The sequence below is a fragment of the Urocitellus parryii genome, chromosome 1 (genome assembly GCF_045843805.1).
Source record: "Urocitellus parryii isolate mUroPar1 chromosome 1, mUroPar1.hap1, whole genome shotgun sequence".
NCBI lineage: Eukaryota > Metazoa > Chordata > Mammalia > Rodentia > Sciuridae > Urocitellus > Urocitellus parryii.
Window position 1 is genome coordinate 97419634 of NC_135531.1, and position 23109 is coordinate 97442742.

General features: G+C 40.7%; 1 protein-coding gene across 4 annotated transcripts in view; it reads left to right on the plus strand.

Annotated features, from left to right (window-relative positions):
* Positions 1–23109, plus strand: part of Arhgap26 (Rho GTPase activating protein 26) — a 416502-nt gene that overhangs the window by 340067 nt on the left and 53326 nt on the right. For all 4 annotated transcript variants that reach the window (XM_026384432.2, XM_077800951.1, XM_026384433.2 and 1 more), the window contains exon 20: positions 2230–2380. In XM_026384432.2, the coding sequence (XP_026240217.1) occupies positions 2230–2380 (151 nt within the window). The remainder of the gene's footprint in view (positions 1–2229; positions 2381–23109) is intronic.

A 23109-nucleotide genomic window follows, 5' to 3' on the forward strand; every position in this document is an offset into this window, starting at 1 on the left:
TGGGGGATCTGGAAATGTAGCTCAGTGGTAAGGTGCCTCTGGTTTCCATATCTAGTACTGCCAAAATAATAATAATATAACTTTAGCATGATATTATTTTTGATTTGTAGGATCATAACCCTCTCACGAACAAAGTGAATATAATCACAAGAGAGACTTGAGCTATACTTATTCTCTTCTTTTTCCTAAAAATTCAAACAATGTGTCATGCAAACTTGGCCCCTCACACTTCTTAAACTAAAATTAATAAAATATTCACCTCTCCTGGTGTATGAAGCAGAAAAAGTCTACAGTTGAAGGTCACAGAAATGTCATCTTCATTCCCCTTCTTTACATGGTGGTCTTGAGCTCTTCTCACTCTTCAGGAATCTTGAAAATAAGTATTTTGTGCAAGGAAAGTTTTACTTTATTTATACTGATTCATACTGGTAGGTGGTGTATCCATTTTCTCAATGATCCCCTAATTATGTAATTTGAGAGTTGTTTCTCTTCCTAGTAGCAAGTTCCTGTTTACAGTCCCTATTAACCTTCCTGCTCAATGTTAACTTACGGTTTCTCTTGCTTTTGGATTGTTTCTGTTTGAAAGTTAAGCCCTTAAATTATGAATAATTCTAAATCTCAATAATCACTTGAATAATCTACTTTCATCAACATCTGCTTAAGAGTTCAGGAACCTCCCAGTAACCTCATGGATCTTTTGTCTGTTCTTTGGGGCTTTTAGAATTTGCCAAGATACTAGGGATATTGGTGGTGGGGGGGGCGGGGCAGAGAGAGAGAAGAGAGAGATTTGTGAAGACTACTCTAACATCATTACATAAGCATAATTTGTTTTTACAGACATGACATGACTGTTGCAAAGGGGAAAGCATTTCTTCTGACATTACCCCCTTTATTGCTTAAAGAGATTCAAGTTCCAATGTTGACCTGTCAGTTGCCATGTGAGTGATTCCTGTCTGTCCTTTTAGGGTCATGGTATACATCTAACTCATGTCAGAAAGGCCCAGTAAGAATTAAGAATTTGTCCACATTTCTTCCTTTTAAAAAAAAATTAATTGTAGATTAAATAATAACTTTAATTTATTTATTTTTTATTTGGTGCTGAGGCTTGAATCCAGTGCCTCACACATGCTAAGCAAGTGCTCTACCATTGAGCCACAACCCCAGCCCCCTACATTTATTCCTTGACAAGTGAAATAATTGCCAGAAACATCTGTTGATTTCATATGGTATATCTGTAATGACTGCAGGATGAGAATGACATTCCAAATCTGTATTTTGCTACACCCATGGTGCCTGTGTCATTTAGCTACATCAGCTACAAAATGTTTTTTTCAATGCATGGTTCCAAGTTTTTAAAGATGAGAAGAAACAGAAAGTTCTTTTCTTTGAGCAGTATTCTAAAGTTTACAGAACACATTCCTGCATATGATCCCACTTGATCCTCGTGACAGCTCTGTGAGCTGTGCAAGGCAGTTCTTGTTCTCCCCATTTTGTAGATTCATTAATCAAGAATCTGAATCAAATGGAAATTGCCTGAGGCCACACAACCCACCAGAGATGGGTTCTTGAAGAGAGTTCAGGTTTCCTCTCTCCTGGGTTGGTCCCGTTCTCCAAGCATGATTGTGACTGCTTGGACCATGGACTGGGGTTTTTGTTGGTTGTAGGCAGACTACAGTGCAGCCTCTTATAACCCTGTATATAGAAGAATTAACTTGCAGTTAAACATCAAATATGTGAAGCTGGAGGCAACCCAGAAGGATGTGTCTGGGGTGGGGTCAGGAATTTAGACCGGCTGAGTCATAAGGAAATTGGTAGCCAAATAGTAGATATTCTATAGTGAGGTACTATAAAATGCAGGTAGGACATGGCCTGTTTAATAGTAAAGGCCAGAGTGTGAGATGAAAGGCAAGTGTCATGGAAGCCAAGGGCATCTATTTGGATGCAAGGGGCCCACTAGTCAAAAAAAAGACACAGTTTCAGGTGCCATGGCAAGACCACTCTTACGGAAAAAGCCTAACTCATATTAAAGGTATATCCTGTTAAGATGAGGAAGGGACTTTGCTCCAAATTTTCATGTCATCCATTTCCTTTTGACTCTTTCCTTCTCACTCTTATTTAGCCTGTTCCTATGTCTTTTTTCTAAGCTTCAAGAATCTGTTTTTGTTTTATGTAGAAATAGACTGTCCCTATACAATATTAACATGGGGCTTGTGGCATTTTTCCCTGCAGAGGAACAAAGGAACAGCATGATCAACTCCAGTTTGGAATCTGTCTCATCAAATGCAAACAGTGTCCTTAATTCCAGCAGCAGCCTACAGCCCAACATGAACTCCAGTGACCCAGACCTGGATGTGGTCAAGCCCACCCGGCCCAACTCACTGTAAGTATGACGTCCACCCACTTCTACACAAGGGCCCCAGTCAGCCACTGTGCCAGAATTTACTCTCTGGTCCCACCTGACTTTGGGCCATAGTCCCATGAACATGATTTAAACCTTTTCCCTGAACTTGGAGGTTGGCTGGTTTGTTGGATTTTTTTAAAGTATCATCATCTCAAAGGGGAGTCACTATTCTTAACATACTGCTTCTTGGCCTTGGTGAACTTGATTTACTGTCCTGCTGAGATGGCTTTGGTGATGGCTATTGCCTGTGCTGGCTGCTGGGCATGAAATTTGCTTAATTTCATAAATATCCAGGGACTGTAGTAGCTCTGTAGATCAGTAGCCAAGTATGTTTCATTCATGTTGTGTCAGTTTCCCTTCCCCTGACTATGTTGGAAATGTTCAGTGCTACCTCTGTGCCCGCTTCCAAAAAGGAAGAGCCCCTAGTTGGCCTTTGGGTCTTCATATCCTCAAACCTTAGTATAACTATGATCTTTCACCAGAGACTATGAAAGAGCCTTTTTTTTTTTTTTTTTTTTTTTTTTTTTGCTTCATCTTGAGCATTAGGCACTACAGCCAAGACAGGCAGTGTTACTGGTTGTCCAATCCCCCACAGAAACTATTCCACTAGATCCAGAAAGTTCTCCCCTGTGAATTTATCCAGCATTGCTCAGCATGCTTCTTCAGACCATCCTATAAATCTTGTCAGCTAGAGCCTTTGCAGAAAGAATGTGAGGCCATGACCAGAACAGCTGGACTCTCAGGCTACAGCTGTATAAAAGTCAAGAAAAACAGAGTTGACTTTGCCTTTCTCTAGTGAAAATAACTTGAGGCTCAGCCGCGGATTGTCTCCAGGCAGTTGTTTCACTTGGAGAGACATCAGCACTCGGGTGAGACACCAGCATGTCAGCAGCCTTCTCCTGACCCTCGGAGTGCTATGGTTGCATGACAGCACCCAGAGGTTCCATCTCTTTAAGATATTTACAGATCTGCAAAATGGGTCTAATGATTTTTTGCCTTAGAACAGACTAAGGGAAAATAAATGTTTGGGAGGAAAAATGACTCCTAAATGGCCTTTAAAAGTACATGTAATGGATAGGTAACTGCTGTGTAAGGTAAAATCTTTGAGAAAAATCAGGTCTTCTTTTAGTTGTTGGCAGCTTTACATTGTATGGACATTCAGGAAGTTTAATTCCTGGCCCTTTTTTAGTAGTGTGTCTGTTCACCAAGATGTGGACCAGTGCCTCAAGAGCTTAAAATTATTGAATCTGTCCATCTTCTGGGCAATGGGTTTCTTCTGGTTCTCTATGAATGAACTTGCGGAGGAACCCACCCAGCCTTTCTGCATGTTTTCTCAGGCTCTTCTATACCTGATTTCCTAAAATTAAAGAAGATTCTATTTTCTTCCCTTTCTTTTTTTTTTTTTTCTTCCTTTTCCTCCATTTGGTTTACATTTCTGTACCTTGCAGTGGCTAAAGTTATTTCTTGCTCAGCATGAGCAAAGTTGAACTTCTTGCCCAGGTTGCTTAACACCCTCTGACTTTAGCCATCCAATACCAACTAATGGTCTTTAATCTTTGTTTTTAGCGGCTGGTAACTCAGGGCCCCTGAGTCACCACTGAGTACAGTGTGTACTGAGAGGTTGTTTAGGCAGCTAAATGAAAGGGGGAATATATCTTTTAAACAGGTCCTAGAGGAGAAGCCTTGGGATTTTTAATATTTTAAGATATCTACATGTGATTTGTGTTTTATAACATACTGAAGATCACTCAGCCAACTTCAGACCATCCAGGTGGACTATTCCCTGCTTAATGCAGATTTGGGAGTCTTTCCCAGGAAGGGAGGGTGATTCCAGAAATAGTTCTACTTGTTTGTATTTAAAAGAGGATTAGAGGTAGACGTGTAGGTGTGTTTCCAACAAGACTTCTGTCCCCAAGCTGAATGAGTTTCTGACTCCCCCTGTGCATCCTGAGGCCAGGGAAGGCTGTTCCTTGAGGTAGTAGCAGTGCCAGTGCTGGTGCTGGCATTTGCCTGGTCCCTGAGTGGGGGCCATGCCAAAGCCCCTATGAGTTTAGTAAACAGGTTCACTAGCTGTCCCTCAAACCCAAGGTCCTTCTGCCTGAGATTTGCCTGGATGGACCATGAATGGAAGTTAGGCATTCCTGCTAGATGGAAGCCATGGTACTTCCCCTGAGTAATTAATTCTGATGAGGCTGTCAGCACACTACGCCAGGGTAACCAGGCCCAGTCACAGCCAACCAAGAACCCAGAGCTGGAGCCCTTCACTCCCTCCACTGTTGTTCAGTTAGAGGTTTACAGGGATCCCGGAATGAGAATACTTGATGCAGATGGAAACCATAAAACAAAGGCAGAGACAGAGGGCTGCTATTAGCTTGGTGATTATTTAGGCATAAGGTAGGAAACAGCCACCAGGAAACTGTTTGTTCTTTTTATTTCATTTATGCATTTTCACAGTGAACTGGACGATCATCGTGGCCATGTAAAAATCATCATGAAAGAAACATTTGTTACTCAGTGTACTTTGGTGCCTCCAATAATACATTTTTCTCTTTGGTAAACCTTTCCTAGCTCTCCAAGGAGATTAAGGTCCTCTTGTTGGCATGAACCTAAAGCTAAATCAGGCATCAGAATTAGTGTTGCCATCATTCTGCCCAGGCCAGGGAGGGCAAGGCTGTTGTGTTCAAATCTTTGGCAGGTTTTCAGCTAGATTCCTAAAAATCAAAGGACAGTTGATAAACCAGTACCAAAGTTCATCTGGTCTGAAATCATCAGCAAATCTTGCTAAATCTGTTTTGTGCCCAAATCTGTACTAAACTTCCTAGGGGAAACCAGAAAAGGAGAATTCTTGTTATGGTTTGGATGTGAGATGTCCCCCAAAAGCTCACATGTGAGACAATGCAATAAGGTTTGAAGGAGAAATGACTGGGTTATAGCATTAATCTAATCAGTGAATTGAGCCCTGATGAGATTAACTGGGTGGTGGCTGGAGGCAGGTGGGGTGTGGCTGGAGGAAGTAGTTCATTGGGAGCATAGCTGTGGGGTATATTTTTTGTATCTGGAGAGCAGAGTCTGTCTCTCACTCCTTTCTGATCACCATGTGAGCTGCTTCCCTCTGCCATTCTCTTCCACCATGATGTTCAGCTTCACCTTGAGCTCTGAGGAATGACCTGGTTGTCAGTGGACTGAGACCTTTGAAACCATGAGCCTTCAAATAAACTTTCCTCCTGTACAGTTGAAAGACCCTCCTCTGGATGGGTCTTTCAGTCTCAGCAGCTAAAAATCTGACTAAAACAATTATTTTCCTTCCTGAGTGTACAGTTTGACTAAGGAGAAAATGCAGTGATATATGACAACGTGAGATGGGACTTTTATAGCTTTTAAGTATGTGTAGAGTTCACTGTCACCAGGCATAATGGTGCATGTCTGTAATCCTAGCTGCTTTGGGAGGCTGAGGCAGGAAGATCACTAGAGGCTAGCCTCAGAAACTAGTGAGATCCTGTCTCAAAATAAAAAATGTAGCTCAAAGGTAGAATGCTCTGGGGCTCAATCCCCACTACCAAAAAGAAAAAAAAAAGGGTTAATATTAACTGAATATCTGTGAGCATATGCATCAGGTCAAAGTATTGGGAAAAGTAAGATGAAGGCCAGGTGGACATTAAGGAAGATTTGGATGGGTAAGTGAAGGAGCATTCCAGGAAAGGGGAACGAGGGAGTGAAGATGATCCAAGATGGATAAATACAGTCTAAAATCATGTATTAGGGGAAGGGAGGTGTAGTTGCACCCCTGCCATTACCAGCAAACAACAACAACAAACACTTGAACAGACCTTTAAAATTAGAACACTTCATATAAAAAAATCCAGACCTCCTGCTGAAACAACTGGACATTCACGCAAAAACATGAATCTGAATAAAGACCTTACACCTTGCACCAAAATCAACTCCCAGTGGATCATAGATTTAAATGTGAAAAATCAAAGCTGTTAAACTTCTAGAAGATAACAGGAGAGAACCTAGATGGCCTTGGGTGTGATGATGACTTTTTAGTGAAAGAAAAATTGTTAAGTTGGCCTTCATTTAAGCCAAAAACTTCTACCCTGTGAAAGACACTGGTGACATAATGAAAAGATAAACCACAGATTGGGAGAAAATATCTACAAAACTCATATCTGATAAAGGACTAGTATCCAAGAAATTACAAAGAACTCTTTAATTAAGTCAACAATAAGTAAACAAACTACATAATTAAAATATGGTTGAAAATCTGAACAGACACCTCACCAAGGACTTTCAGGTGACAGATGTGCATATGAAAAGATGCTCTACAACATACATCACCAAGAAGTGAACATTACAACACACCTTTTAGAATAGTCAAGACTTCCAGAATACTTATATCACACAGTGTTGGGGAGGACATGGAGCCACAGGATCTCTCGCTCATTACTGGTGGGAATGCAAACTGGTAGAGTCACTTTGAAAGACAATTTGGCATTTCTTACAAAATTAAACATACTTGTACCATACAATCTTGCAATTGTGCTCCTTGGTATTTATCAAATGATTTGAAAATTTTTATATCCATATCACAAACATCCACGTAGATTTTTTTAGCAGAAGCTTTATTTATAACTCCCCAAATTTGGTAGAAATCCAGATATTCTTTAGTAAGTATGAATGGATAAGCTGAGGTATGTTCAGACAGTGGAATACTATTCAATATTAAAAAGAACTATCAAGTCATGAAAAAACCATGAAGGAACCTTAAATGAATGTTGCTAAATGAAAGAAACCTGTCTAGAAAGACTATGAAAAGGTATGATGCCAAATATATGACTATCTGAACGATGAAAAACTATGGAGTCAGTAAAAAGATCAGTGGTTGCCAGGGATTCAGAAAGAGTGGAAAGGGCATGAATGTTGGGGCACAGGGCATTTTTAGCATTGTGAAACTCTTCCACATGGTACTATAAAAGTAGATACAGACATGCATTTGTCAAAACCCATAAAACTCATAGAATACAAAGAGTGAATCCTAATACGAACTGTGGACTTTAGTTAATACTACTGTATTAATATTTGTTCATCAGTTGTAACAAATGTTCCATGCTAATGCAAGATGTTAATAATTGGGAGGAAATATGGAGTGAGGGAGAAGAAACATATTTAGCAATAATTATTCTATAAACCTAAGACTGCCTTAAAAAAATAAAGTCTAATATGTTTTTTTTTAAATTCAGATTTCCATCTTCTTTTGAAAAGGTAGAAAATTCTACTACACCAAACCCAGTTGTTACTTGGTTGGAGATGATGCTCTTTGGTTCCTCTAATCTTAACACTAGCCTGCTCTACTCCTTGAGATCTTCTGCCTGTTGACATGCAATAGATTAAGTATGGCCCAGAATCTTTTCTGCCCCTTTCATTAAGAACTGAAGCCCTTGTATTTAAGCTGGCCTTCAATCTGGGACTTGTTTTGAACAACAGAATGTGGTAGAAGTGATACCATATGACTTCCCAGCCCTGGCCACAAGGCCTTGCACCTTCTTCTCTCATCCTCTTGGAACCCAGCCACCACATACAGAAGCCCAGCCTAGCCTCTGTGAGAATGTACAACCATTGGAGAGAGAAGCCCAGCTCTCCCAGCCAAGCCCCATACCCAGGCAACCAGTTAGTTGAACGAAGTGACATGAGTTATTCCAGGCATGACGCACTGAAGAGCAGCCCAGTCGGCCCATAGACTCATGTTAGATAATACATTGTGGCTGTTTTAGGCCACTGAGTTTGGGGTGGTTTGATGTGCAGCAATAGTTAACTAACACAGGCCTATGATTTTGTGACCTCGGAGTCACAGGCCACTGCCTGTGGATGGAGCTGAGCCGCCTGGGTGAGATAGAGCTGGGGAAAGCTCTCACTGTGCCACGTGGACACTACTAGCCTTTCACTTTTCGGAATCTTCTTTGAAAGAAAATGACTCATAGCTGAGATTCTAAGAAATTAAGAAACAAAACAAAATTCCTAGCTAATGGCTGAGGCAAGCAAGAAAGATGGCCCAAACATTGGACTGAAAAGCAGGAAACCCTGGGTTTGAATCCTGGCACCAACACAGGCTGGCTATAGGATCAGTCCCTGGCTCTGAACACACCCAGCTCCTACTCCCTGGGTGGAAGACATGTGACTGCCCTACCTCCAACAAGGGAGGCAGTTCAGTGGGTGCTTACAGAACCCCCTCTTCTTCCACAAGGACCAGTAGAAATGGCATGGTGCCAACTCCTTCCTGGAAGATCTTGATTTTTAAAGAGAAAGTAAATAAATACTGAGAAAGAAGTCAGAGGATGTCCCACCAGAGACATAACATATTGCAGTAATTCCCCAGATTAGAAACTCATAGGCAAATGCTTTCTTCATACCACTGTGGTGAGGGTGAGGGGGCTTGTTAAGATTGGAAGAAGTCTAGGAGGGTAGGGCTGATTACACCAATGGTGAGCCCCGCCTCTGAAGTCTCCCTGCCTAAGTGGTCCCCACCTCTAAAAATTAACTGCTCAGTAGTGTCATAAATAAAACTGATTTTCCCTCATCCTTCCCTCCCTCCCTCTCTCTCTCTCTCTCTCTCTCTCTCTCTCTCTCTCTCTCTCTCTCTCTCTCTCTCTCACACACACACACACACACACACACACACACACACTTCCAAGTTATTTCTGGTGACCTAAAAGATGTGCACATGCCAAAGGCTTGCATATTCCGCCAGAATCAATCATCCTCTCCCATCTTAATGGACAGAGAGCAGACCCTGGAATCCAAAGGATAAACAAGGGTTGCTTCCAGGAGGGGTTGTTTGCTTGACTCCTTAGTTTGATTCAGCTGCTATCTGATGAAATGTAGGGGAAACTTTCCTAGAGAGATGTCTCTAAAATTTTACTTATCTTCTGCTTATTCAGTCAACATTCATTCAACAACTATAAACTGAATACCTATTGGGAGTCAGTGTTATACTTCAGTGCTGAAGGTACAGTGATTTGAAAAGAAACTTAGAGGGACTGAAAGTGTAGTTTGGTGATAGAGTGTATGTATTAGCATTCACCAGACTTCTAGGTTCAAACTTCAGTGCAAAAAGAAGGGGGAGGGGAGTTCTGTTTTTATGGATGTGTGTGTGTGTGTGTGTGTCTGTCTGTCTGTCTGTCTGTCTGTCCTGAGGATTAAACCCAGAGACACTCTACCACTGAGCTACATACCCACCTATCTATCTATCTATCTATCTATCTTATCTATCTATTTATTTATTTTGAGACAGGGTCTCGCTAGATAGCTGAGACAGACCTTGAACTTGTGGTTCTTCTGCCTCAGCCTCCTAATTACCCAGGATTACACATGTGGGCTACTATGCCCACTGCTTCCATGGATTTTATATTCTAGTGGGTACAGGAGAAAAATCTGTGTCTAATGTATTAGTCGGTGAGGAATTCTATGGAGAATACTAATGCATGGTGAAGGAAATAGAGGTTTGGAGGAGAAGGAAGAAAGTTCCTTTAACTCTCTCCACTTCAGTTCCCTCAGAAAGGTGGCATGGAGATTGAGGTCATCCTTTGTATTTTATTTGCATGTCTAGCACTCTGAATTACAGCAATTATTATAAATATTATCTCAAGAGAACTCCCTCCACACACACTCTTTTCTTTTTCTCTCTTCTCTCAGCCCTGGTATTTACTTTTCCTTTGCAGAAAAAATGTCCCCACTGTTGCTCTCACGTTTCCCTACAGCTCCCTACATCTAATCTGAGACTGGAGCTCTCTGTTGGTCCAGGGCTAGAGCTATCAATGCACGGAGGAACTGCTGTTGCAGAGAGAGCCCTGCCTTGATCCAAGACCAGCTGGGGTAGGCATGCCTGTTCCTGGACAATATGGAAACCTCCAAATCCCATGGGGTATCTGATGGGCTCTGTGTATAGCTGTTATTTGTTGAGACTAAAAGAACCTCAAAATGAATAATATGCATTAAACAAGCAATTCTTAATGGGTTTTATTTATTTATTTATTTTTTTACAAAGAAAGGTAATTTTTTTTTTTGTCTCATTGCTATTATATGCCAAAGGAGTTAAACCTAGACTGGCAACTATTATTCTACTAGAATTGTCTTTATTTGTCATTCTTTGAAATGTGGGCATTTGAAAGAGGAAGTTTTCCTGTCTGGTTGGATTAGCTTTCTGCAGAGGAGGATCTCCCTGTTAGATTGAGGAATCTGCTTCTCACCCACCTGCAAATGTAAAAGGTCTCTTTAGACAGTTTCACCTGCAAATTTGGCAATAACTTGAAAGCATAATGGTTTTCTCCAGGAATCATTTGCCTTTTCTTGTTCCTGCTCACAGTCCCCCTGGTGATTCTCTCCCCCCCCCCCAAATTCTTCCCTATTGTTTCTAGGAAATGCCTAATCCTTCTGTCACCTTAGGCTACTGGGACTGCCACAGCTATAGCTTCCCCAAGTAACATCCCCTTGATGTGTTAGGAGAATGTTATTGGTGTGCCATATTGTCTTTTCTGAGTGGCCTCATGTCAGTTTTTTTTCCCCCAAATGATATCTCCCTCTCCAATCAGGAGCCTAGCTGGGATTCACATGGGTGATTATAGAGATTACTGATGGGTGATCCATCTGACTTCTATTGGATAAATGTGTTTGGTTATTAGCGGTTTCCCTCTCCCTCCCCATCCCTCTCTCTTTAATATAAAAACTGCTTGAGGCACCCTTCATGCTTCATGACACAGCAAGCTTTCTTTCCCAAGCATCTGGGCTGTCAGTGGCACTTGAATCTCTACAGCCTGTCATTCAGGGGGAACTTGGGACAGGGCAGGGAAGGTACTGTTACAGTGCCTACACACATCCCAATTTTCCAACAGCATGGAAATCACAGATGGAAAAATATTTCCCTTCACATTTCCTGTACTTTTTCCCTTTAAGTAATGTTCACCCATATAAAAGGTCTCTTTTTCTCTATAAATTTATTAATCTTCCTAAGTAATCTAAAACAATTCCCAAATTTGCCATGGCATACAATACACGTTCAAAGCCTTGAGGTTTGATTAAAGGCATGAATGAATGAATATCATTCTGAATTTATCTGCCCTCAAATGCCTTTTGACACCATATATGTGTGTCTAGGTGTTGAGCATTTTAAATCTAAAATTTGGGGTAGACTTTTTAGGGAAGGAAATGGGCTCAAGATTTGGCATGACTGTCAGCAGTACTTTGCCTGTAAGGGAGCTTTGAAGGAGCTCTAAAGTGCCATTTTTTCTCAGGTAGGATTAGTTTGGAATTGTTTCTCCCACTGTATATGTAGTTTGGAAGATCTTATTGGGGGATTCACATTCTAAATTGAATAAATGAAAATTACATTAAAGTACTGGTTTTTAAACCTTTTTAGTGAATCCAAGAGGCAGATGCTTACTTAGCTAGGGAAGTATTCCAGGTTGGATACAGCCTCAGGATCTTGTTTTTTAACCCTCTGCATTAAGAATCTAGAAAGCCATAGATCCTTCAGAGCCTTCCTCTGGTCTATTACACTGTCCTTCCAGGGAACTGTCTGAGCTCAGTGCAGTAGTTCAAGTAGTGGTTCAGGTCCAGCATCGTAGGCATCACCTGACGCTTGTAAGATGTAGATTTTTACATTGGCCCACTCCATCAGCAACTCCTGAGCAGGGGCCTGGCACTCTTGTGTTTCACCAAACCCTGCAGGTGATTCTGATCTGCACAGTGACATAGAGCGTTAGGCTGATAGACTTCCACAAGAATAAAATTGAAGCCGGGTACAGTGACAGACACCTGTAATCCCAGCTACTCAGGAGGTAGAGACAAGAGGATCTCAAGTTTGAAGGCCAGACTCGGCAACTTAGTGAGACCCAGTCTTAAAACAAAGGGCTCGGGATGTAGCTTAGTGGTAGAGTACTCCCAGGTTCAAATCCCAGTAATGCAATAATAAAATTAAATTGGAATTGACCTCATTCTAAAGCTCTTAGGGCCAAGCCTGTGTCATCACAGACACTCTCTGTCCATGTAGTAGCAACTGTAGTGGCCTTCACAGAGCCCTGCCCTTGGCCTTTGAGATCAATCATAGCTTCTATGGCTGAGCAGGGGTTTGCTTTTCAGAGGAACTCAATTAGTTCACCAGTGTTGCACTTTCAGACTTCCCAAAAAAGCCCAGCCAACTGCTTTGCAAATGCATGTCTCTTGGTCACAAATCTAAAGAGGGTGGATGCATCAATCAAGCCAACAACTATGTGTATTGAACACCTACTAGGTGTGAACAGGATGAGATCAAGACACTGGTATTATAGTAGAATAGTTCTCAAGGGTATATGATATTAAAAATGATGGATATGATCAACATGGACACTTGATTTAAAAATTTGGCATTTTTAAGTTAGTGTTTCCCAAACTGATGCAGGAAGTAGGAGGAGGTATCATCAGGCAAGATCTGAGTTGGACCCCTTACCTGGAGGGATCAAGTGTTGGCTATACCATTTCCTAACTGCATAAACTTGGGCAAGTCATTTGTCTTCTGAGAAATTGATGACAGTATCAGTTCTATGAAGTGATAATAATAATACCTACCTTCAAGGTTATATTCAGGGTAAGGGTGAAATAATGCTTTCTTGATACATGGCCTGGTTCAGAGTAAGCAGTCAGTGAACATAGGTTGCCACTGTAAGTCATGTGCCAGACAATAATATTTCAGTCAACAACAATGGACTGTGTATATGACAGTGGTTCCATAAGATCATATCACCTAGTGACCTTGTAGCTGTCTTAATTTGTGTAATTGCACTCTGATATTCATGCAATGACAGAATCATCTAACAATGCGTTTCTCAGAATATCTATTTTAGTCAGATTTTTTTCACTGTTGTGACTAAAAGATTTGATCAGAATCATTTTAGGAGGAAAAGTTTATTTGGGGGTCAGTTTCAGAGGTCTCAATCCACCAACAGCAGGACTCAAAGTGAGGCAGGATATCATGGCAGAAGAGCTTGGTAGAGGGAAGTGGCTCATATGATGATCAGAAAGCAGAGAGACCGACTCCACGCCCCAGATACAAAATATATACTCCTAACCCATGCATGTCCCAATGTCCCACCTCCTCCAGCCACACCCCACCTGCCTTCAGTCACCACTCAATTAATCCCATCTGACGATTAATTCACTGATTGCGTTAAAGCTCTCATAACCCAATCAATCCTTTTTCCTCTGAACCTTCTTGCATTGTCTCACACATGAGCTTTTGGGGGAGACCTCACATCCAAACCTTTACAATATCCCTGTCAGTAAACAACATATGACTATTTTTTTTGTTACCTTATTGTTTACTTTAAGGTCCCCAGCAATAAAAAAGGCCCCAGTGCTGCTTTCTTTCAGTTGCAGTAGATGGACACTCAATATTTATTTTTGCTTGTTTGACCCTGAGTGACTCAAAGCAACCCAGATTCAAAACATTGAGATCTTAAAAATGAATTGAAATACCTAAAACTGAATTAATTACAAAGAGTAAAATGCACTGAAATCAGTGGAAGCACTCCCTTACCAGACAGACTACAAGCTCTTTTCAAGAAGTCAACAGGCTGAGTGTTTATCTCGGGGAGCCTTGTCAAGCCACCTACCCTATTGTTTCTCCTTTGGGTGGAGCAACTGGAACTACATTAATTATGCTGGAAACTAATTGCAATCTGAGTCTTCACTGGGGAATAATTTAGCCTCCGGAATTCCTCTGCAGCCTATGATTCTGTGTTAATTTGACTGCCTTTATGGCAAAAAGGAAAACAGTTTCTGAAAAAAAGTCATTCTGAAATTCGGGCTTCTAGTCATTCAGTGCATTTGCTCTAGCAAATTCTCTCCCAGGGTCTCTCAACTTCCTTCACAAGGAGGCAGTATGATTCTCACCAAGACATTACTTCAATACTCCTTTGAATATTTCTTACAAATTAAAAATAGTTGGTGATGGGGCTCTTTCTTGGCTGATAACAAAATGCTCAGAAAAATGGATAATAGCTGCTTTCAGGACTACCCTATCACCTCCAGTTGCCCTATGCAGGAGAAGCCATGTCTTCAGGGGAAAAAGAAAAAGTGATGATATTGTTCACAAATTTAGGTAGTAATACCCACCCAAGAATGATGGATTAGCATCCTAGAAAGAAACATCAGCATAATCAAAATAGTATAATTAAGAAGGGTTTATTTATAAGAGGATTGGTGCAGGGGAGTCCAATTAGACAGTATACTACACCAAGTCTAGTAGCTGCCAATCAGTCTCGTCATCCTTGGACTGAAGGAACACAAGTAGAAAATGGTACCAGAATCTAAGGGTGGAGAATGTTGGATAGAGTTAGCAATTTGAAAGGTGCAGTGACCTTTGGTCGAGGATCACAGCAAGGTGGAGGTGTCCTCAAAGCAGGGAGTAAAATCCTAAGCCTTCTCCATCCTTTCCTGCTAATCTGCAAAAGCTCCCCACTAGCTAACTGAAAGTCAAAGGGTGCAGAAGCCCTACTGATGTCATACATACTTTGTTTCCAGAGAAGAAGGTAGGTGGGAGAGTGTATCTGGAGAAACAAGTATGATATCTAGCATAGTTGCAGTGGAAACAGCAACAGTAATTATCAGGAAAGGATTCCCTAAAGAAATTATAGGCTAGAACAGTGGCCAGTACAGCAGAGAAATGAGATAGTTCTCTATGTGCTAATATACAATATCCTTCAAAGGTACATAAAGTGGGAAACAGGTGCAAAGCAGTGTGTAGTTATAGTTCTCAAGCCAGCCTTCCCATTAGCATCCCAGTCCATCCCATCCCACCTGAACTCTGTCCCTAGAGCCTCAGTTAATTGATCTGGGGTAGGGTCTAATTTTTTGGCATGTTTTTTAAGCTTCCCAAGTGATTTTGATATGCAGCTAGATTTGAAAACCATTCATATTATGTAATGCTACTTATATAAGAATCCAGAGGTATAGACTAAAGACAAGTATGTGAACATGCCTAAAATATCTGGGAAGATCCAGGGGAGTGAATGTGTGGTAACCTCTGGAGGAAGCAGATGGGGCAAGGGTCTGATGCAGGAATACCGGCTTTTCATTTCCACACTACCTCTTTCTCCTGTGGGAATTGTTTACATGTGCCACATTGACTGTTGCTTTCAAAAGAGTAATTAAAAATAGATTTGCTTAGTTTCAAAACCACCATTTATTCATTTTCTTAAAGCTATGGCTTATACCTGAGTGCTATGGTGAATGCCTACAGTCCCAGCAGTTCAGGAGGCTGAGGCAGAAGGATCATGATTTCAAAGCCAGCCTCAGCAATTTAGTGAGGCCCTAGGCAACTCAGTAAGACCCTGTCTCTCAGTAAAATGCAAAAAAAGGGTTAGGGATGTGGCTCAGTGGTTAAGTGCCCCTGGGTTCAGTCCCTGGTACCAACAACCAAAGCTATGGATATGAGAAAGGATTCTTTTTGTTAACATTGAATAAATGTTTTAAATCCTCTATAGCTAGGGATATGAGATACTGTTTGACAAAAGAACAAGTTCTTCACCAAGCAGGTGTTGGCTTTTGATGTGTCATAAATGAATTGAAGGTCATTGAATCATTTCTTCAGTGATCAGATGACTCCTCTCCATACTGGCCTGTCCGGGGCCCCAGGTGGTAACTCATAGCACAGCCAAGGAAATCTGATGGAGTTGGTTGAGCTCTCAGAGAGCTGAGTGACTCCAGTCAGCCTCTGGACTATTTCAGATTTCTTACTAAAACTGGCAAGTCCTGACTTAGGAAAGCAGAAAGTACATTTTAGCATTGAGCAGCTACTCTTGAACCCCTCCTACAACCCCCAACCGACATTGTGAAATTTAAGTAGTTCAGTTATCTTTGAGCTATAGATAGTTATTTCCCCTGATCATCTGTCATTCTCCATCTGCTGTCTACCCAATTTCCTTTAAAAGCTCCATTTTAAAGCAGAATTTATGATGGAAAAACCTTCACTCCTGACCTTTATGGAGATGCACTGGAGTTCCTCAGTAATAATCAGCAGTTGCCCTGGTAACCTTAGACACACTGCTTAAATCACCTGTATTCGTCACCATCCCCTACCTTCAGGAGTTTAAGATCACCTGCTTTGTGCTAATGAAAAAAGGGACATTTTAATAACTTTATAATCCTTTCAGCTGCTATTATAAGAGTAGAAGTGATACTGTTTGTGATTACTTACTAAAAAGAGGTTTTCCATTTTGTTTTTGAGTGACAAAGGTGGTGATATGGGATAGAAATCACCTCACTTTTGAGCAGATTAGAAAGCTAGTTTCTATTTTGTTCAGCACTGTACTCACAAGATTTAAGTAGGTGAAACTTGCAGACTAGAATTTTAGCTGCACCAGACTAGAGTGGGAGGGTGAAATCGACGAATCTGTTATCATGTCGGAGATCTCTGACAAAGATGGTTAAAGCCCACCAGCTCTTGCACTTTGACTTGAGGAGTGCCGCTTGAAAGTTAGCAAATCCAAAGCACAGAGAGCTTTCTTATCTTTGAGTGAGTGTGTTGGCTTCACTCCGTCTAGGGGCCGCCTGCCTCCTCCTGTAGCATCCGTGTACTGTGCTTTATGGCATATAGCTCATGGTGGGAGCTCCATATGACTCCCTGCTTCTTCTGGGAGAGAAAGCATTCCCACCCCCAAATACATATGTCCTCTTTCCCATTCTTCTCTCGACTCTTTGTGTGAAAGTGGAATTAGAGGAAATATGTCTTTAGTCATCCTGTGGCAGCACTTACAATATCCAATTGTCACAGTGAAAATAAACTGGCAGGAGATCAGGAATCAAGAAATGGAGTCATGGGAATCCTGGACATGCTAATCCAGTAGAGACAAGATCCACATGTTAGTGACTGATATGGCCAACATAATCATCCCAGACAGCAGTTGGAGCCCACACTATCCCAAGAGAACACTGCAAGCATTTAATTATTAGCAAACACCTAGCAGTCGCTCTTGCTCTCTTCTTTACCCTTAAGTCTCCATATGATGCAAGCTTATTTTCATCTCATGCTTCCCTTTGGATTAGGGCACCACAGTTGAGTATCTGCTGCTGAGCCTAACTGCACCATGCACATTCAGTAGAATCCAGAATTGGCATCCAGAATCAGCATCTAGAATCCACAAGATCTGACAGTCCCTTCCCAATGGATTTAGCAAGCACTTACTGAAAACTTACTGTTGAAGTCACTATTCCAGGCAATACGAAAGAAACAAACTTATACACTATCCTCAAATTGCTTACTGCTCAGATGGAAGAGATCAGATCTACATATATGGGAGAGCATTGCTGCCAATACAAGATAGATTTTAAGTAGTGAGTGAGTGGCTTGACCATTTACCCCAAATATTTGCTGTTGAATGTATTATCTTTGCAATTGTACCTTGTATGGACAAGGTTTCCATAACTCCTCTCGTTCTTCTGCATCTGCTTTGAAGCTTATACTTTCTTTGTCTTCCTTCATCCAGTTTACTGTGAGTTAGGGAGGAGGAGTTCTAGTTTTAGGACCCAGCTTTTTTTTTTTTTCCTGTTTCCCAAGAGGCTTTTTACCTCTCAGGCTCTGCCACTTGTCAAGCACTGGGCTTAGAAAAGATGAGGTAATGTACCAAATGAATTTTTTTCCCCCAGAGAGGTCTCTCTCAGATGCCAAAAATCTAAAAATCTGGATTGTAAAAATGAGGTAGAAAGAAAAAAAATATGCCAAAAAGAATGAAAAGATAGAACTTGATCATTTGAATACATTACATTTTAAAGTTACCCCCTTCCAGAATTTTTTTTGAGGACTTATTTGTACTTTTTTCCTTCCCAATTAGCAGTATACTAATAGTGATAGTGTAAGTTTTCTATATAAATCCCTATACCAAAATATTAAATTGAAATTTAATTTATACCTATAGGATTATTTTCTGGTCTTATATGGAAAACAAAAGTTTGAGAATTAATAATTCTTTAAACCTTGAATCAGTATAACCAGGAAAAATATAAGTGAAGAAAGGCTGTACCTCACTAAGGGTCAGGGAAAGTTTTGCCAAGATATTTTCATGTACATTTTCAAATAGTCAAATCTCAATATAGAGCTAAGAGCTCATTTTTCTAGTTTTTTGTCTATAAAGAAATTCTACATTAAATGCCTTCTTTTCTCACCCGCCAGTTATTAGGTTCTGCCTTAAATTCCAGCAGAATCAGTTAAATCTTCTGCCCCAAAGTCAGGCACCCAGGTTCAACATTACAAAGAAAGAGTCTCTGCTTGCTGTATTTTTTTTTGCATACCTGGATGATTGTTCCAGGCCCTTCTTCCAGGTCTGGAAATGCCAGCTCCTGGAGTTTATTCTTTTCAATTGTATACCAATTCAAGTGGCAATATGGAGACTTAATAAAACCAGAGTCGAGTTGCTACTTTGAACACAGCTGCCTCTGACTGGAACGTAGAGAGCTCTCTTTGTTGGCCACAACCTGAAGGCTCCTGTTGGAACTCAAGTCAGAGCCAGCTTCCCACTCCCTTCCTCGTTTTTTGGTTCGCCTTGTACAAGCAACTTCATAATATAACCCACTGAACTTGGCTTCCCTGTTGAAGAATTAGATCTCTGTGCAGAAATGTTCAGGGAAACCTAAGACCCTCATCTAGAATCTGAATATGTAATCAACACATTGGGCCCCAACACAGGCGAGCAGTGTGATTTTAGCAGAATCCTATGTATGCTGCCATGGCCTTATGCTTAGCTTCACTCCTGATTCATACAGAAATACAGGAATTAGTGTTAACAAAGTAAGAAAACACCATCTGTGCTCCGCTGAGCTGACTATGCATTTGCCACCTATGTAGATGGCCCCCTTTCCATGTAAAGGACCTGAACCTTCTCAGATTACTTTCCTACACATCATCCTGGGGTTGGCCTGGATCCACGCCACAGCTGTGAGATTGGATGGTGTGTCTGTGAAAAAGCTGGGGTGGAATTGGGACTCCAAAGGGCCATGCTCTGGTTTTGCATACAGGTTGAGATTTTTGATGGCTGGGTGGAGACAAAGAGAAGAGAGGAGATGTTGTCAGTGGGAGAGAAACTTTGGAGGAACAGAAATGTCTAAAGGAAATTTTATGGAATTTGTCCTGTAGTATGCAATGCAAATCTCCTTCCATGGCATCTCATGATATTTTCAGGAAAAATCAGTTCCTCAATAATCAGTGAGCTTGGGCTCTGAAGACAGAATTATTTGAGTTCATATTCCAACTCTAGTGCTTACTAGCTGTTTTACAGTGAACAAGTTACATGACCTCCAGAAACCTCATCTGTTCATTAGGAATAATAGTAGTATCTACCTCATAAAGTGATTGTGAAGACTAAATGAAATAGTTCATGGAAAGCACTTTGCATAGCTTTTAGCAATAAATGCTTAACAGAAGTTTTCTACCATAATTATAGTCATAGTTGCTCTTTTAACAGTGAAGATTTGAAGGATGGGGTCAAGTGCTGAGTCCCACTTCACAGGGTAAGATTGGAGGCTGTCCTCCAGGATCCAGTTCCATCTGAGATACAGAATAACACAACCCCCTTCCCCCAGTGCATCTAGACTGATCCAAGTTACATACCTGGCAGTGAGTACCAAAGCTCTCTGAGTAGCCAAAAGAACCACAACTCCACCAGGTCTCTAGTCCTGTTGGACACACTCAGTTCAGGGTGACTGAGGGAGTATGGGAAGGAAGCTCAGGCCAGGAACCTGGAAAAGGCTGTTAAGAGCTGTCAGGGTCCAGGCAGAGCAGGAAGTACAGGGAGGTAGAGTCCCAGGTGGAAGGCAGGCCAGAAGGAAGTGGAGTGGCACTTTGGGTTCCACATTGCCACCATTCAGCTAGTTGGTATGTTAGCCATCTTGCAGACCAACTACTTCTTCTCAATGTTCCCACTGGCTATTTTTCCCACTATAGTGTCCATGCATCTTCTCTCCTTCATAGCCTTGTTTTCTTCTAGCTTTGGATTGTCAGGACCCCTATGGCCTCTGTGCTATCTCATAGCTTCACTTTCCGAAGGACAGCTTCTTCTGAATTTATTGCTTCCCAGACTCAGTTCCTGAGCATGAATCTGATTGAGCTCCATTGTCTGATGAACTAGGTCATTGCCAAAGAGTTTGAGGCAGAAGATTCTATTGTTTAATCACTGTGGGCAGATGGTGTGTGGTCCCTAGTTCTTCAGCAGCAAGTGAAGATGGAGCAGGTTCTTAGGTTGCCATGTTCGGGGTTTATCTTATTTCATACACAGTTATAACAAACTTGGCTCCTGGGTTTCCAACATCCAGTATTTTGAAAATAACATTGATATTATAAGAGGTAGTTGTATTCACAGAGTGGAAAGTGAATTGCTGAAATGGCAAGGTACAGAGGAACTTTTTAAAAAGAAATAAAAACTGTGATATTGCAGAAGCCTAGATAAAGAACAAGCTACCCTTCACACCCAACAGCTCCTTTGGTTCCAACTATATGACAGTACAAGGAAGTTCATGATTTTTACAATCCTTATTCCTCAATAAAGTAAATTACATTTGATATTTTCAGGTTTTGAATGTAGAAAAATGTGTGCAATATCTTAGATTTCCATTGGATATAAAAACAGAGTGCTTAAATAATTGAATTTTGTTTGTGGAATTACTTGATAGAAAACCTTGTTCTTTACTGATGTACTGATGTTAATTTTGCATTCACAATTCTTTATGATGTAGAGTTGGTAACATTATGGGAAATGGGATAAGCACAGGACCAAGACATATCAACCATAGTGTTTTCATATATATATATATATATATATATATATATATATATATATATATATATATATATGAATATATATGTATGAATATATATATATATATATTTCTAACTGAAGAATTAGAAAGAGTCTGTTTTAAGAATCTGTCTTGCTCTCCAGCACAGCCAGCATCCATGGTTCCTACCACATGGATCAAGTTCAGTTACTGCCTTTCCAGAGTGCAAAAAGATCCAGGCAAGAGATAGCCTGAGCAACTCTAGGTAGAAGGCTTAACTGTGACCCCTTTTTCTTATTCTAATTCAGGGAGTTTGAGTCTTCAGTGACCAAAGTGTCCCTATGAGGTTTGTCATTGTTGTTTCTTGGTGCTGGGGATTGAACCCAGGAGCTTACCTATGCTAGGCAAGTGCTTTACTCCAGTTCTTACTTTTTATTCTCTCAATCATTCAATAGTTGTCACTGAATGTCTTCAATATGCAAGCACATCATAGGCATAGTTCATTTTATTGTAGCTTCACTGTATTGAACTTTGTAGATACAGTGTTTTTTAAAAGTTGGAAATTTGTTACAACCCTGCTTTGATCATTAGCATATTTTAGCAATAAAGTATTTTTAATTAAAGTATATAAATTGGTTCTTTTTATACATAATGCTGTTGCATACTTAATAGATGGTAGTGTAAACATAATTTTTATATGTACTGGGAAACCAAATATTTCATGGGACTTGCTTTATTGCTATGGTTTGGAGCTGAACCTGCAGTATCTCTAGACTATGCCTGTGTATTAAAGATGAATTAGTTGGGGAAAGTGCCCTTAATGATGACAGAACACAGAAATATAAAATAACGGTAAAAACAAGATTGAAAGATCTAAATGCTATGTGTTGCTAGACTTTTCCAAACAGGAGAGGTGACTTTGAGCTGGATTGGTTGTAATCAAACTGGCACTTGAGCTTGCATCTTGAAAGATAGATTGGAATTTGACAGTGGAGAACAATGACGAAAGGCTCAGAGGCAGGAACACACAGGGCATGTGCAAAGAGCTGTTCATAGTTAAGTTAGAACATATGCTTCTCATCTATAATATTACAGTTGTTTGGTTTCTTGTGTCAATTTTACTTCTTTTAGGTGCTAAAGCTGGGGAAGCCTAGTAATGTTTTCTTCCCATTCCAGCACTTCATACTAGCTGGATCCCCATGGAACATCTTCTACCAATTTATCTTGTGTAATTGACTTGCCTGAGACATTCCCTATTTTCATCACAGTTTTTCTTCACAGTCAAATAGGCTTCACCATCTGGAACTCCCCCCACACATACACACATTTTCTTCCACAAAGGGCCTGTTTCCATTTCTAAGTGTCATACAAGGTCCGGTGACATTCTCTTTGCTTTGAGTTTTATATCGTAAAAAGCCAACCAGATAGATTTGAAAATAAGCTGTATTTCTCTCTCTTATGTTACAACCCCAAACCAAACACATCAGACACATTCTGATACCTTCACCTTTCAGCAGGGCTGTTTATGTTGGAGTGTATCTCCAGGAGACCCGCTCTGAACTCCAAGAGGGGAGAACAGCTCAAAGACAATTGAGACAGGCCAGATTCGTAGTGGGATTAATAAGGAGAGCATATAAATAGTGAACACACAGCCCTACAGAAAAATCCTACTTATTTTTACTCCTTAGAGTTGCTATGTTTAGCCTTCATTTACTGTGCTAAACCTGCAGAAGGGAAATTGGTGTTTATTTTCACTTGGACTGGTGACACCCATTCTCTTTCTCACACTTTAAATGAACTATAGAAACTGCCTTCTGGACATTCAGCTGTAGGCTGATATATAGTCATGAAGCACCATGCACTATTAAAAGTTACTGTCAGGGCCTTTGCTTGGGGACTCTCCAGGGCCTTCCTTG